A 10,226-nucleotide genomic window follows, 5' to 3' on the forward strand; every position below is an offset into this window, starting at 1 on the left:
TGCATATAAATGATTCTTTATGCCCTCCCCCCATGCAATGGGGGGTGGAGCAGGGGGAGGTCCCCCCCGCCCTCATGCAGGGAACGGGAGGTCAATGTATACTAGTCTTATTGCCAGCTGCCCTGTGGCCATGGGGTGGGGAGTGGGGGGTTCTACAACCCCTTTCTTCTGGCATTGGTCCCCCTTCACCAAGTCACCATGGTGGAGCTGGGGGGCTGGAGGCCCTAGGAGCTGAGGTAAGGACGGTTCTCTAGGGAAGAAAAGATGCTCTCCCCACCTGCCCACTGGTTGCCCCAGGATGAGTGTGAGGAGCTATCGGTGGGGGCTGGAATGTCATCCAGGTGTCTCTACCCAGTGGGTAGTAGAGGCCAGACAATGTCTCCAGCTTGAGGCTGCCCACAGAGATCCTCAGTGGTGGGGGCAGTGTGCCCCAAACACCTTGTCCAGGTGGTACCTCCAGCAGCCATGACAGCTTATCTCTGGCCGATGCATCGATTCAAGATCCCTGCTCCTGGAGTTCAGTTTCAGACCGTGGTGACCCTCATGACAACCTCTCGGCCAGAATGGGAACTGGAACGGGCATCTGGTGGCCGCAGCTGTCCAAGGAGGTGCAGGATTGTGTAACCACAGCGCTGAGGCAAGAGCGTCCGCATGCGCTGGGCAGCCGGGGGGCGGCTGGTGGCCCCAGAGGGGGGGCCCGTCCGTGAGGTCCTGGGGCCCGGCTTCCCTGCCGTCCCTCCCCCTGCATCTCCTCCTATGTCCTTGGTCTTGTCATAATTCAGGACCTTCCATTGCTGGTTCACTGCCTGCCAGCGCTTGAAGATGCGGTAGACAGAGGAGCCTTCATGGACGATGAGGCCTGAGTGAAAAGGATAAGAAATCCAGGGTCACCTGCTGCCCAGACCTAGGTACTTAAGCAAGTATTTCTCCAGAGTGAGGAGACGGGGTCTGTAAAAGGCCTGAAGAAGCAGGGAAGGGAGAGGCACCAAGAGAGACCTAAAGGCTCCCAATGGTAGAAAATGTGGCTGTGGAGCTGAGGGAATGGCAGGGAAAGTTAACTGTATGAGTTGGAAGAAAACACTGAGCAGGTAAGGGGGAGAGGTGCCCTCACCTATGCAGACGACATCCATGAAGCCGTACATGCCGTAGCAGATCTGAAAGAGCAGATCCTGCCGCTGCCACTTGGCTGACGGGCTGAGTGAGGACCAGATGAGCCAGGAGATGCTGGCAACGAGGAAGAGAGAGCCCAGAACTATGGCTGCAATCTGGACCTTCTCGATGACCGTCAGGGAGATGGCCTGCCACTGTGCGGGAGAAAGGGCTCCAGAAAGTCACAGAAAGAGAAGGAGGGCCAGGTGATGAGTGGCCCTGAAGAGGAAGATGCTCCCGAGCCTTCCTGAAACCTTTCAGGCAGGATTAACGATCTGTCTCCTCTGTGCCCTGATCACACCTAGTACGAAGCACTCTTCACACTGTTTGAGACCATTTGCCTGTCTTATTTTAGAAAGGCAGGATCGGGCAAGTGCTCTGAAAGCAGACCGCGTAGGTTTGAATTCCAAATACTAACGCCATCACTTACGGGCTGCGTAGCTGTGGGCAAGTTTTTAAATCTCTTTGAGCATCGGTATCTTTACCTTTAAAATGGAGATAATAATGGCACAGACTAATAGGGTTATTATGAAGGTCAAACGAGTTACTATACACCAGGAGTGTAACACATAGAAAACACTACATTTGCTATCATCTTCATCTTTTGCTGCTTTTTTTTTTTTTTTTTTTTTGCTGTCTCAGTGCCTAAAACAGTGCCTGGAATAGGCGGCACCCAACAAATGTGAATAAATGAAGGAAGGGAGGATTTAGAGGCAGACAGGAGATTGTGATAATGGTGGGGAGAGCTAACTTTGAGGAAAGATGAAACGGATAAACAGGCTCCCTGGAGAGTCCCTGATTCTGACCGCTGAAAGGCCCTTGCCCCCGTCTGGAACTTCTCTCTTTGCACCTCACCTGCAGTGGGTTCTTGGTGCTGATCGCCAGGACCTGGTACTTGAAGTAGCAGAGCTCACAGCTCCAGGAGCCCCTCTCACTGATCCAGCGGATGAGGCAGGGCTGGTGTGTGCAGCGCACTGAGCCGTCGCAGCGGCAGGGGCTCAGGAGCTCCCCCTGGAGGAAGAGTGAGGAGGGTCCCTGTCAGCTGTCACCACCCACCCCACTCCTCCCCACTCCAAGAGAGGCAAACCTCTCCAGGTCGGTCATTCTCCAACGTTAAGAAAGAAAAAAAAAAAAAAAAAACCTCAGGCCTTTCACCCAAAATAGGGCAAGAGGCTAAGGCCACAGCAAAAAAGAAAAAAGAGCTCAACGTAAACTTCCCTGACCAAATAGATATAGGCTAAAAAAAAATGGGGTGGGGGGAATGACTAGGTCTCCTCCTTTCCTAAAATTTGGGGAGGCTGCTATTTAAGGCTTCCCAAATGGAAAGCTACCCCTTAGGATCTGGAGGGACGGGAGGGTCAGAGCTTCTGAGCCATGCCTTCCTCCTCCTTCCCATCGCTGTGAAGTATTTTGCACATGTGGTGCAGACTGGGATGGGTTCTTGTCCTCAGTTTCCAGATATCAAAAAGAGGGGAGAGATCCTGGGTGTGGGAACGGAGTGTGTCGCCCTTTAATCAAGGAATAATTTCTCATGACACAGGTACACCCCCTCCACCCCCCAGCACTATCCCGGGACAACTTTGTCCATAACATTTAAACAAAGAGTACTCTTTGGAATGAAATGGAAAGTTACGGAATGGGAAGTGAAGAAAAGTGCCCCACGGAGAGAAATACTGAGTGAGGCAAGGCCCCTCCCTTCAAAGGGGGAGCAGAAGCACTCTGCCCACCTCCGAGTGAATAGGCCCCTCTCACCCTACGGAGACCCGGGGGTGCGAGAAGTGGGGCAGAAAGGCTGTCCCCGTTAGTAGGTGAAGAGATTTTGAGCCCTCCCAGGAGAAAGCCCCACCCTTTCCCTGGGAACCCCTGACCCCCCTCCACGCCAAACGTGCGCTCCCGGACTCTCCAGCCAGCCCCCCTCCCCCAGCCGCACCCGGTACCCACTCTGGGTCCTGGGTCCCGCCCAGCCTCCTCAGGCCCCGCCCCCTGTTCGCGGTCGGCCAGGGCGCCCCAGGTGCGCGCCCCCACCCCTCCCCACCCGGCCGGGTACCCAGGCCTGACCTGCTCCGGGCCCTGGAAGCAGATTCGGCACTGGGGGGTTCGGAGCCCGCTGTCCAGGCTGCTGCTGAGCGACAGGGCGTCCAGCGCGCCCGGGGGCGGCGGCGGCGGTGCGGGCGGCGGCGGGGGTCCGGCCCGCGGTTCCTTGTCGCCGGCCAGGCCCCGGGCCCGCGGCTCCGACCCGTAGTACTCCTCTTCGTCGCCGTCGCCGTCCCGGGTCGAGCAGCCGACGAAGGGCGCCCAGCCGCAGCCGCCTCCCCCGCCCCCCCGAGGCTGCGGCTCGGCCCGGGGCCGCCCCCCGCCCGTCAGCACCAGCAGCTTCAGCTCGTTCAGGAACATGCGGAGCCGAGACTTGAGCATCGTCCGGGCGCCGGGGGGCGGGAGGCGGCGTGCAAGGGGGGCTCTCGGGCGGCGGGGGTAAGGGAGAGGACAAGGCCGGGAAGGGGGCGCGCGCTGGAGAGCCGAGCCGGGCCGGGGTCTTCGGGGCCTGAGAGCGCCGTTTACTGCTGCCACAGCCGGGGTTCCGGGGCTTGCGGGGCCGAGAGGGCTGGTGGCCCGGGGGCGGCGGGGCGGGCAGCCATGGCCGGGGCAGGGGGCGGGGAGGGGGGGCTCAAGGTGCCGCGCCCCACGGGTCCGGGTCTGGAGCGGGCCGGGCCCCCGGGGTTACGCGCCCCGGTCCTCCTGCGGCGGGGCCGCCCCCCATCGCCGTCCTGTTGGCCCCAGTCCCGCTCAGGTTCCCGGCTCCAGCTCGGCTCGGCCCGTGCGCTCGGCGGTGGCAAATGGCGGCTCCTTCCGGCGGCGGCGGCGGCGGCGGAGACCCCCCCGGAGCGGCGGGCGGGCGGGGCGGGCGGGGCGGGAGCCGGGGAGCCGGTGAGGGATGGAGGGAGGGGCGGGGCGGGGAGCGGGAGAGGAGAAGTGGCCGCGGCTGCGCATCCCCGCCCTGCCCCGCACGAGCAGGTGTCCCCAGAGGCGGGGGTGAGTGTGCGAGCCCGGGGGAGGGTGGAGGGAGGGGAGTGGCCAAGGAAGGGGGGTGTGCACACGGGTAGGAGAATAGGTGTGTTAATGGGGGTCGGGGGGAGGGGTGGTGAGCGGGTGAGGATGTAAGGTGAGTGGTCAAAGACACAGGTGCACCAGGGAGGGAGAAGCTTGTGCAAGATGGGAGTGTGCAAAGAAAGAGCTATGCCAGGGCCTGAGGTGCGAGGAAGGTGAGCAAGAGATGCACTTAAGCAATAAACACGGAAAAGTGTGCACGGTGTGGAACAGTAGAAAACAGATAAATGTGTAAGGGATGCAATCGGATTGTATGAAAAACAGAAGTGTGTAATTGTAATGTGTGAGGGAGGTGAGTGAGCAAGGGAGACAAGAGTGCTAAAGGATGAGAGTGTCTTTCCTGGTGCTCTCTCCTGCCTCACCACACTACATTGAAGTGAATACTACACACACACACACACACACACACTCAGCTCTTCGGTTTTGCTTTTACAGAGGCCTTGACCCTGAGAACCAGTTCTACCCCCTCATCACATTATTTCTGCCTTACACTTTTATCCTCCCTCTCCAATGCTGAGGGAAAAGGGATTCCAGAGGAGCCCTTTGGGTCAAACACACTGGAAAAAAATTAATTAGTAAAAGAGTAATTAACAGGAGAAGGGAGGGTATGGAACCAGGGACAGACTGCCAAACTAAGTCTCCTCAATAAAAGTGATTAAGGAGAGTAATGCTTTATGAAGTATTCAAATGTTTTGGATGGATGAATGAATGAATCACAAAGAGGGCTGGAACCCAAGGCAACACCGAGGATGACTTTTATTCTGAAGACAGTAAGCTGTGGAAGGTGAAGCTGAAGTGGACCCTGCTGGTGTAGGAAAGAAGTTTGACAAACTCACTTTGCCTGCCAGAAGGTTTATAAACCAACCAGTCCCAGCAAGACAGCCAATAAAACATTCACCTCAGAAGCCCCTTAGCCAGTTTAGACCTTGAGGTTTTTCTTTCCAGTGTCCCAGCTGCCCTTGTCAACAAGGGGCCAGACCTACAACTATCAGAATGCAAAGAGGGGGAATCTGTACTGACCTGTATTCCCTTTTGCCCTGGAGCATGGTTTATATTCATCTCCAACCTCAGCTCTTACATCCTCCCCTAGATGGTTAAGGAGAATAGAAGTTAAGGTGGAAGGAGTGGCAGGCACCTGGGTGGCTCAGTCGGTTAAGTGGCCGCCTTCAGTTCAGGTCACAATCCCAAGGTCCTGTGCCTGGCTCGCTGCTCTGCAGGGAGTCTGCTTCTCCCTCTGCCCCTTCCCCCGTGTTCTCGCTCTCTTTTTCTCAAATAAATAAAATCTTTTTTTAAAGGATTTTATTTATTTATTTGACAGAGAGAGGCAGCGGGAGAGGGAACGCAAGCAGGGGTAGTGGGAGAGGGAGAAGCAGGCTGAACAGGGGCGGGGCTCAATCCCAGGACCCTCGGATCATGACCAGAGCGAAGGCAGACACTTAACGACTGAGCCACCCAGGTGCCCTGTAAATAAAATCTTTTTTTAAAAAAGGGTGGAAGGAGTGGCAAATAGAGTTATAAAATGGTTTCAGATTTTAGACAATTTTTCACAAATGAGATAATGATCCCTTTCCTCCTTATTCCCATTCCCCTAAAGGGTTAGGAGATAATAATAATAATAATAATAATAATAATAATAATAATAATAATAATAGTTGGACCCAGTAACCAGTAAGACAAGGAAAGTCAGAGAAACCTGTCTGTTGTCTACCTAAGTGTCTGTGAGCAGAGGCTATTTAGAAAAGTCTGTGTTCTGGGCAGGAGCAAGGGCTAAGAAAGTTTGCACTGGAGAAAAGAGGGGGGCAGAATGACCCCAAACAAGGAGTCACAGGGTTTGTGGAAGAGCACAAATCATTTTCGTGCAATGCCGTGGTCCGAGGTGGTGGCGGTGTCGGTGGTGGAGGTAACTTCCCTGCACATGCTCATTCCTGTATTTATCCATCTATATATAATGTGTAAAGTATACACACATACATACTCATATACAGACACACATATATCATAGCATCTCAGTGTTGGAAAGAACCTTAAAGGTTAAGTATTCCTGTCTCTTTCTCATTGATAACTTCTCTGCCAGAAAGCACTATTTTAATACTACCAGGAAGGGGTGGAAGTTAGAAGAGGGGAGGACGTTACCCTGACACTCTTTCTGTTGGATTACTGTATTAATCTACCCTCCATCAATCCTTTAATCCTAGTTTTGCCCTCAAATGGGTATTGTCTACTGTTTTATACAACCACACTGTTGACTACATCTTTACAGACAGCCTCACCACTACTTTAAAGGGCTAGTGACTGAGACACCCAAAAAACCCCGCATGCACACAGGAAGCAAGCACTCAGTAGAAATGTGTTGAATGAGTGAATGAATGAAACAAAGACACAAATGAGAATATGTTTTCCCATGGCGGTGAAGCAGGAAGGCGACAGCCCCCATCCCGTCCCATCCTCCCGATCCCAGACCACCATATAGAGAGTGAGAGACGTGTAGTGTGTAGCGAGACTGGAGAAGCGCTCAGGCTCGGCCTGCAGCCCTGAGTTGGGATCTGGGTGGCCCAGGTTGCCATGGCACCGCATTGGACTCCACCCTCTCTCGTCTCCCCCACCCCCACCCCGCCCTCCGCCAGGGTCTTGCAGTCAGTCACGTGCCCCGCCGCGTAACCACACCTCTGCTTCTCAGAGCTAAGTCAAGCGGTCACGTGTGATAGCAACAGATCACGTGGCCGCCATCTCCGCCTCCGCCCCTTTCCCCTCCCCGCCCCCTTCCCAGTCAAAGCCTCTCCCGGCTACCCCTCTGCGCATGAGTGGCTCGTCACGTGCCCCGAACGTCCGGCTTTCGCCCCGCCCCGCCAGTTTCCGCGCGCCTCTTTGGCAGCTGGTCACATGGTGAGGGTGGGGGTAAGGGGGCCGCTCTAGCTTGCGGCCTGTGTCTATGGTCGGGCCCGTAGCGTCCAGCTGCTCCGGACAGAGCTCGAGTGTATGGCGCCGCAAGGTCTGGCTCCGGGGCCCCGATAACGGGCCGCCCCCGCAGCTCCCGGCACGGAGTAAGGTAAGCATAGTCCCTTCCCAGGAATGGGGACCGTTTTCGCCCTCCACGGCTGCCTACGCGGGCAAGTTATGGAAGGGTCGCTCGAGGGCGGGAAGTGGGGCAGGGTGTAATTTGTTCCTTTGTGATCATATGGAGGTGTAATTTTAGGGACTGGATGTCGGGTCTTCGATGCAGGGGGTGTGTCTTGTGAGATAGAACCTTGTGTGGGGCGCGATGGTCCGTCCCAAAGGAAAAGGAATTTTTTATTTTAGGGCTTCACGTGGCTGGAGGGGTTGGGGTCAGAGTCATTGTGTTACCTGAGGGGCCAACCTCATGGAAGATTGGGGAAGGGGCGGGATGGTGGTGGTGGTGTCTTTGTGATGTCTTTTTTGGGAGTCACTTTATTGCTGCAGGCTCATACCATCAGAACTCTGGAAGGGATTTTCGGTGGCAGGCGTCTTTGTGATTGTAGGGTCTCCTCTGATCTGAGAATGGCTACTTCTCGATATGAGCCAGTGGCTGAGATTGGTGTTGGTGCCTATGGAACGGTATACAAGGCCCGTGATCCTCACAGCGGCCACTTCGTGGCCCTCAAGAGCGTAAGAGTCCCTAATGGAGGAGGTGCTGGAGGGGGCCTTCCCATCAGCACAGTTCGTGAGGTGGCCTTACTGCGGCGGCTGGAGGCTTTTGAGCATCCCAACGTCGTCCGGTGAGAAGGTGGAGGGTTAGGAGTGGGTCATAAAGGGGAAAAGACAACGTATAGGTGGGGAGTGGTGGTCAGGAGAGAAGTGGGGATCCTGAGGAAATAGGGGAGGCCGTGTTGGGTCCAAAGGGATTGATCAGTGAGTGACCATTTGTTCTGGCCAGGCTGATGGATGTCTGTGCCACCGCCCGCACTGACCGGGAGACCAAAGTGACTCTGGTGTTTGAGCACGTGGACCAAGACCTGAGGACATATCTGGACAAGGCACCCCCACCAGGCTTGCCAGTGGAGACCATCAAGGTGAGTAGGGCGGGTAGACACGGAGAAGTACCTTGAGACCTTTGTAGTAGAGCCTGTTGTGATTTCAGGGATGGTGCCTACTTTCCAGTTCCTCTGATCCTCCCCCTTCCAAACCAGGATCTGATGCGCCAGTTTCTAAGAGGCCTAGATTTCCTTCATGCCAACTGCATCGTTCACCGAGACCTGAAGCCAGAGAACATTCTCGTGACCAGTGGTGGGACAGTCAAGCTAGCTGACTTTGGCCTGGCCAGAATCTACAGCTACCAGATGGCACTTACACCTGTGGTCAGTAGAAAGATGGGGGTAGGAGAGTGGTTGACCACAGCAGTTGAGAAGTCACGCGCTTTGTGACTTTAGTCGAGTGGTTGTGGTTCATGGTAACCCATAGGGTCTTCATCTGCTTATTCCCCTTAGGTTGTTACACTCTGGTACCGTGCTCCAGAAGTTCTTCTGCAGTCTACATACGCAACACCCGTGGACATGTGGAGTGTTGGCTGTATCTTCGCAGAGATGTTTCGTCGAAAGTATGGGACCCAAGTATCCTGATCTCTCTTGAGTTTCCCAAATCTCGTAGTCATAAATTACATCCATTCTTTGGCCATTCTTTCACTTAAGTATTACTGACCGTTTTTGTTCCTAACCAAAAACTCTGCAATGTCCTGGAATTAGGAACTTCACATTCCTCTATTCTCTGTACCCTCTGAGCCAGTAACAGTAATTATTCCAGTACTGTATCTTTGAAAAAGACTTTATCTGTGTTTTTCTCACCTTAGGCCCCTCTTCTGTGGAAACTCTGAAGCTGACCAGTTAGGCAAAATCTTTGAGTAAGTGACCAGCATGGGGAAAGGAACTTTGCATTCTGAGTCTTCTTTCTTCTGAGCCCTGAATGGCAGTTGGCTCTGCCCCTGGAGATGGGGGCTGGAGAAGGACCCTCTTGACCAGAGCTCTCCTGTTCCCCACAGCCTGATCGGGCTGCCCCCAGAGGATGACTGGCCCCGAGATGTGTCTCTGCCTCGAGGAGCCTTTTCCCCCAGAGGGCCCCGCCCAGTGCAGTCAGTGGTACCTGAGTTGGAGGAGTCTGGAGCACAACTGCTGCTGGTACTGGGCATGGGCTTGGGGTTGGGTTTGGGCCCGGGGCGAGGTTGGCGTGGGAATGAAAGCAGTATAAAAGGACCCAGGTTGTCCTGGTTACTAAGACTTGGGTGGTGGATGGGCTGGTTTTTATTACTTTGAATAAGCCCACCACAAAGAGGGATATAGAAAATAGCCCGTCTTGGGTATTGTTGGGGATGAACAAGTCTTTTTCTTTTCTTTTCTTTTTTTTTTTTTTGTCTTCACGGTCTTTTGATCTTTGCCTCCCCTTCTCAGGAGATGCTGACTTTTAACCCACACAAGCGAATCTCTGCCTTCCGAGCCCTGCAGCACTCTTATCTACAAAAGGCAGAAGGTAACCCAGAGTGAGCAGTGGAGTGGCTGCAACAGTACCAACAGAAGAGAAGCTGTCATTTCCCTTCTTTTGAACACTTAACTGGAGAGTCCCCCAGTTGAGTAAGGCCATTTCAGCCTTCATCGCTAAGGCTGTGGAAACAACTCCTCCCACTTTTTACTGCCTTAATGACATTCCCCTCCTCCCCCTCCTTTTGAGGCTTATCCTCCTTCTGCCCCCTTATTTTCATACACCAAGGCGATGTCCCTGTTCTTCCCTTTCCTATCTTGATACTGGGATCTTTTTTATACAGGAAAAACAAAACAAAGAAATATGGTCTTTTTTTTTTTTCCTTTTTTCTTTTAAATGTTTCTTCTTCTGATGGGCTTTGCCATTTGGGGATTTGGAAAAACCATTTGGAAGATGGAACTTTCCTATAGAATCTTAAAAGATTCTCCCTAGGTCACAGAGCCTATGTAGGCAAGCAGAGCCCCTCAACTGGCAAGAGAAGAAAAGGC

The 10,226-nt window shown here is 54.2% G+C and overlaps 2 protein-coding genes across 2 annotated transcripts; one reads left to right on the plus strand and one right to left on the minus strand.

Moving 5' to 3' along the window:
- Positions 1–4,046, minus strand: MARCHF9 (membrane associated ring-CH-type finger 9). Its single transcript, XM_045789722.2, has 4 exons — positions 3,208–4,046; positions 2,005–2,160; positions 1,112–1,304; positions 1–859 (listed from the first exon to the last, which is right to left on the minus strand). The coding sequence occupies exons 1-4, from the start codon at positions 3,562–3,564 to the stop codon at positions 525–527; spliced, it is 1,041 nt and encodes a 346-aa protein (XP_045645678.1). The 5' UTR covers positions 3,565–4,046; the 3' UTR covers positions 1–524.
- Positions 4,047–7,092: 3,046 nt separating this feature from the next.
- Positions 7,093–10,060, plus strand: CDK4 (cyclin dependent kinase 4). Its single transcript, XM_045789724.2, has 8 exons — positions 7,093–7,300; positions 7,752–7,988; positions 8,147–8,282; positions 8,400–8,567; positions 8,697–8,806; positions 9,056–9,106; positions 9,245–9,380; positions 9,651–10,060. Exons 2-8 carry the CDS (start codon positions 7,771–7,773, stop codon positions 9,741–9,743), a joined length of 912 nt encoding a protein of 303 aa, XP_045645680.2. The 5' UTR covers positions 7,093–7,300; positions 7,752–7,770; the 3' UTR covers positions 9,744–10,060.
- The last annotated feature ends 166 nt before the right edge of the window (positions 10,061–10,226 follow it).

This window comes from Ursus americanus, chromosome 17 (genome assembly GCF_024610735.1).
Source record: "Ursus americanus isolate L20-20 chromosome 17, mUrsAme1.1.p, whole genome shotgun sequence".
Taxonomy (NCBI): Eukaryota; Metazoa; Chordata; class Mammalia; order Carnivora; family Ursidae; genus Ursus; species Ursus americanus.

Bases quoted from the DNA above. Each gene is read 5' to 3' on its own strand.
- MARCHF9 (XM_045789722.2), bottom strand. From the start codon at position 3,564: ATGCTCAAGTCTCGGCTCCGCATGTTCCTGAACGAGCTGAAGCTGCTG. The intron at 1,305-2,004 runs GTGAGGTGCAAA...TCTCCCGCACAG, and splicing joins GCACCAAGAACCCACTGCAG to TGGCAGGCCATCTCCCTGAC. The intron at 860-1,111 runs GTGAGGGCACCT...CTTTTCACTCAG, and splicing joins CATGGATGTCGTCTGCATAG to GCCTCATCGTCCATGAAGGC.
- CDK4 (XM_045789724.2), top strand. From the start codon at position 7,771: ATGGCTACTTCTCGATATGAGCCAGTGGCTGAGATTGGTGTTGGTGCC. The intron at 8,807-9,055 runs GTATGGGACCCA...TTCTCACCTTAG, and splicing joins GCAGAGATGTTTCGTCGAAA to GCCCCTCTTCTGTGGAAACT. The intron at 9,107-9,244 runs GTAAGTGACCAG...TGTTCCCCACAG, and splicing joins CAGTTAGGCAAAATCTTTGA to CCTGATCGGGCTGCCCCCAG.